Source organism: Notolepis coatsorum (genome assembly GCF_963971535.1).
Source record: "Notolepis coatsorum genome assembly, chromosome: 5".
NCBI classification, from domain to species: Eukaryota; Metazoa; Chordata; class Actinopteri; order Aulopiformes; family Paralepididae; genus Notolepis; species Notolepis coatsorum.
In genome coordinates this window covers 203219491-203224416 of record NC_140169.1, presented here as the reverse complement: position 1 = coordinate 203224416, position 4926 = coordinate 203219491, and the positions used below count along the sequence as shown (strand labels likewise).

The window sequence follows — 4926 nt, the reverse complement described above, 5'->3', positions numbered from 1 at the left end:
AATGCTGCCATCTGCTGACAACAGAAAGTGTTGTCTATCGTCACTTCCGTATACAGTGTCGCCCGAAACCCATTCTAGAGATTCCCACTTTTTACTGGGAATGGGGCGTGGTCGTATTTGGTCCCAGACAATAAGAGTGGCTGCGATTGGTCACTGTGACACGGAACGTAAACCAATCCCGGTCACCCTCTTTATCTGGGAACGCCCAAACCCAACTTCGGTCACGCCCCATCTTGCGCGGCATTCTGGATCTTTCCTCACAGCCCCACCAGATTTTCACGTCGAAAGGTAGGTGATATGAAATCATACTTATTTTAGAGTATATATATCAAATTTCATGAGTATTCATCTATATTTAGTCATCTAAAGACTACTAGATGTGAACGTTTGTACCACTGCAACGTTATAATTGTTCGAATGTGTTCGGGGCGACGCTGATTTCCAAGTAAAAGTAGCTTCCTGTTCCTTAAACACGAACTCCCACTCGCCCCAAGATGAAGTCAGATTGTTTGGTTATGTTGCTAGCATATATAGCCAGTGTTTTGTCCGACGAAATGTGTTGTACATTTGTAATCTTAATAAGAGATCTAAGTTTGTCTGAACGAGTGATGAACTGAGGTTGCGCGAAAATAATCGAAGGGAGAACAATAATTTTCGCGGGGAAAATAATGAACTGGTTTTCTCTCTCTCTCTCTCTCAATCTCTGTATAAAAAAACATCTGAAGCAGTGACAAAGTCAGACAGCAGACACGGTAGGTTTGTGTGTGCTTGTTTGTTTCTCTACAGGTGAATGGAGGTGTGTGTGTGTGTGTGAGGCTGCCATGCTGAACTGGGTGAAGGTAAGGTTGTGTGTGTGTTTGCATGTCTGGTAATATTTCAGCATAATCATTTTGGTTTCATGCTCATTCATATTCAAGTTAATTAACAAAAGGCAAGATGTTCTTGATACCTTCCATTGTTCTGCATCTTTTCATCAGAATTTCACTCATATCCAACAAACCATAGCAATAAACTAAATTCATCATTGAGGTCAACAACCTCCTTATCCATATTCAAAAAAACAATTCAAATCTAATTTAATTTCATCATAAATCACTCACATAAGTTCCCTCCTAGCACTGTTTTTTTTAAATAATGTGCTAAATAAATCAAATAAAATAAACTCGTCAGTCGTACAATAATAATAAAGTTCATATTATTTTACTTTCTTGTTTAAAATATTTTTGTGTGTTTGCAGAGCATGCCTAATATCCGGCAAATGCGGAAGAGGGAGAGGAAGGTGCGTCTGTGGACCCAGGAGGCCATGGATCAGGCCATTGCAGAGGTCAGAGCAGGCAGGTGGAGTGCGAGGCGGGCAGCCACGTTGTTCGAGGTCCCTAAGTCCAGCCTGATCGACCGACTCAGCGGAAAGGTGTCTCTGGCCTGCAACATCGGCCGGGGCACCTATCTGACCCCTGAAGATGAGAGTTCCCTGGTGGAGTACTGCTTGTACTCTGCCAGTTATGGGTTTCCGCTGACGAGGTCGCAGGTCCTGGCCCACGCCCTGGCCATCTATAACCTCCGTCACCCAGGGAACCTAAAAACATCCCTTGGCCAGGGGTGGTGGATCAATTTTAGGGAGAGGCAACACCATCGCCTCACGATCCGGATCCCGGACACCATTGACCGTGGGAGGGCAGCCTGCGCTAAGAGGGGGGCCATAGAAGAATACTTCAAGCTCCTCACCAGCACCATGGAGGAGCACGGGCTGAGGGAGAAACCCCGTCATATTTACAACTGTGACGAGACGGGGTTTCAGATGGACTCCAACCGGAGGAAGGTCGTTGTGCCCCGTGGGACGAAGCACGCCTACAGGCAGGCCCAGGGAACCAGGGAACACATCACGGTCCTGGCCTGCCTCAACGCGGCTGGGGAGGACGTCCCCCCTTTTATTATTTATAAGGGGGGCTACCCAGGAGGGCCCTACAATAGGGAGGGAGTCCCCAATGCCCTCTACGGGAAGTCGCCAGCGGGGTACATTGACTCAGAGCTTTTTAGGAAGTGGTTCACCGACCACTTCCTGAAGTATGCCACGGAGGAGCGCCCGCTGCTGCTCGTGATGGACGGTCACCAGTCCCACCTGGATCCAGAGCTGGTCCGGACGGCACAGAGGGAGAGGGTCATTCTCCTGTGCCTACCGCCACACACCTCTCACATCCTTCAGCCTCTGGATGTGAGTTTCTTTGCACCCTTGAAGGCAGATTTCTCCGGGCTTGTGGGAGATCTGTCGGCAGTTAGCCACTCCTTCATGATTTCTAAAAAGGAGTTTTCAAGGGTGTTCAGAGACACCTACCAGAGGCAGAAAGATCGGAGGGTGGTGGTGGCTGGCTTCAGGAGGTGTGGCCTCTACCCTCTGGACCCTGCGGCTATTGATTGGTCGAGGGTCATGCCGTCTGCCCCTCCCCCTGCATCTCCTGGTGCCAACCCTGCTGTTACCCCCCAGCCCAGCCCCCCACCCAGCCCCCGTGCTCCTAGCCCCCGACCCAGCCCCCGTGCTCCTAGCCCCCCACCCAGCCCCCGTGCTCCTAGCCCCCCTCCCAGCCCCCCACCCAGCCCCCGTGCTCTAGTCCAGGACTCACCCCCCAACCCCTACCTCAACCACCCCCTTGTAACAGCAGGGAGGATCACAGCGGACCTGGGACAACTCCTGGCCCAGATAGAGTTCACAAGAAGATCTGGAAAGGTCAGGAGGAACACCACCAAGGCCCGCCTGCTCACCGCCCAGGAGATGACGGATGCCATCGATGAGACAGAGGACCGCGCCGCCCGCGCCGAGGCAGGAGCTCTGGCCAGGGCAGACCGACAGCGGCAGCGGGCTGAAACTTTAAGGACTCCCACAACCTCCTCCCGTACCCCGCGTGGTGGCTCTCTCCCCAGCCGCAGAAGAGGAGTGTCCCCCGGGGCCGCTCCCACCACCAGCTCCGGTCTTTCCATCGCCGGTCCCTCAGCCTCAGCCTCCATGCCCCCCTCTTCTGCCTCCCACAGTCTGCTGCCCGCCTCTAGCCTCCACACCAGCACTCGCCTGCCTGCTTTGAGAGGGGAAGATCACCACCCCTCCACCTCTTCCTCCCCAACAGCCATAATGGATGGTATTTATTTATTTGTTTTCTTTTAACAGTTATTTGGGAGACAACATTCTCAGTTAGCAAAAAAGTATAAATTTTTTTATGAATAAATAATCATGTTTTATTGTTTCTTAACCATTTTCTCAGAGCCGGCAGTCCCACCGCAGTCCCACCGGGTGTCCCAGCCAACTTCCTCTCCCTCCCACCGTAAGCTTTTTCAAACAACTGTGAAAAAAACACGATCTACAAATGTCCATGGCCAAAAGGAACAGGAAGAAAAACTCTTATTGTACCTGCCCCTACGGCCTACACACACACACAGTACACTGATAGACTGTTCATAGCGCAATATTTACCAAACCAAACAAAATAATTTTTTTGAGTGGTGCTCCCTTTTTGTGTCTGCAGCCTCCTGTATTCCTGGACCAACAGGAGCATCGACATCCTCCTCCTCCCACGCCAGACCCACGACACCCATCGGCATGTTACTTATGTTTTTTGAGTTTGTCAGGGCAAACTTATGAATTGTTATTTATTTTGTAAAAAATTTGCTGATTTTATACAAATTGCTGTGGGGCACTTTGAACTGTGGTCCATGTGTGAAAAGTACTATATAGATAGTTATTCATATTTATTACATGGCGTTTTCACATTCGCCGAAATGCTTGCTTGTGATTGGTCAATAGCCCGTGTCAGAGGTCCGTTATCACACAATAATGACCGCTGTGGGACAATAATGACCGCTGTGCGCAGCTGTTCGCAATCAAGCCCACTACAACACTGTATCAGTGCTGCTCAGCATATGCACAGCTGCACTCAGTCATGCAATCAGACCAGAGACCTGCCGGCTGCCGATAATAATAATCACTTTATTTGGGCTGACAGAGCCACAGAACAACTGCGTCTTCATTTGATCTAGTCTTGTCGATGAATTAGGTATATTGTTAGTAAGTTAGCCATGTAATAAGCGGGATAATGTATAGCTTTACTCGATCATTGTCGCAAAATAATTGACCTTCACTGACGTTTAAAACACCTCAGCGCTGCGCCTCGGTATTTTAAACTCCGTGTCGGTCAATTATTTTGCGACAATGACCTCGTAGCTATACATTATCCCTTACTTATTATTGGACCTTGGTATATTGTAATCAAGCAGCGTCATAATAATAAATTTCTTTTTAACTGCAGGTCACACCACCAAGAGGCAGAAGCTGGGGATCTGGCGGTGTGGCCGGTGTAAAAAGGCGAACCCCCCTGTGGACTCTGAGGGTTTGGTGTCGTGGGTCCAGTGTGACAACTGTCACAAATGGTTCCACACCATGTGTGTCCAGTGGGAGGAGGAGGAGGACGAAGATGCTAGTTTCTGGTGTTACTGGTGTTTGGATGAATGAGTGTATGAATGAGTGAGCGAATGAAAAAATTTATAAATATGTATGGTGTGCTGTAAATAGTTATTGTTCTAAGTTATGTTTATTGTATTTTTTATATAATGTTTATAAAATTTTATGAAGTGCTGGCTGTTGTGTTAAATTTGTCATATTTTTGTTGAAAACACATGTACTCACAAATGTTAATGTGACAAGTGATTGTGATTAATATTTTGTTTGTTAGACAAATAAAATGGGGATGTTGTTTGCTCCTGAGATGAGATGGTAGACAAACGACACTACCTTCCAGCTGACAGTAGATGGCAGCATTGATTTTAAAGGATGAAAACAGGTTCAAACAAAAGAACTCCATTTTCCAAGACCTTTTTTCACAGTTCACAGGTCAGCAGGTCGGTAAAAGTTGATGAAAATGCGATCTGAACACAGGAGCGTTA

At 48.1% G+C, this 4926-nt stretch overlaps 2 protein-coding genes across 2 annotated transcripts; both read left to right on the top strand.

Moving 5' to 3' along the window:
- Positions 1–246: 246 nt before the first annotated feature.
- Positions 247–2277, top strand: LOC311228516 (uncharacterized protein; the record flags this gene model as incomplete). Its single annotated transcript, XM_084314418.1, has 4 exons — positions 247–288; positions 729–752; positions 1238–2169; positions 2274–2277. Exons 3-4 carry the CDS (start codon positions 1241–1243, stop codon positions 2275–2277), a joined length of 933 nt encoding a protein of 310 aa, XP_084170544.1. The 5' UTR covers positions 247–288; positions 729–752; positions 1238–1240.
- On the top strand, positions 2135–4617 carry LOC311228938 (uncharacterized protein). The gene is made up of 4 exons (XM_084314899.1): positions 2135–3128; positions 3252–3311; positions 3513–3584; positions 4293–4617. The coding sequence occupies exons 1-4, from the start codon at positions 2288–2290 to the stop codon at positions 4493–4495; spliced, it is 1176 nt and encodes a 391-aa protein (XP_084171025.1). The 5' UTR covers positions 2135–2287; the 3' UTR covers positions 4496–4617.
- The last annotated feature ends 309 nt before the right edge of the window (positions 4618–4926 follow it).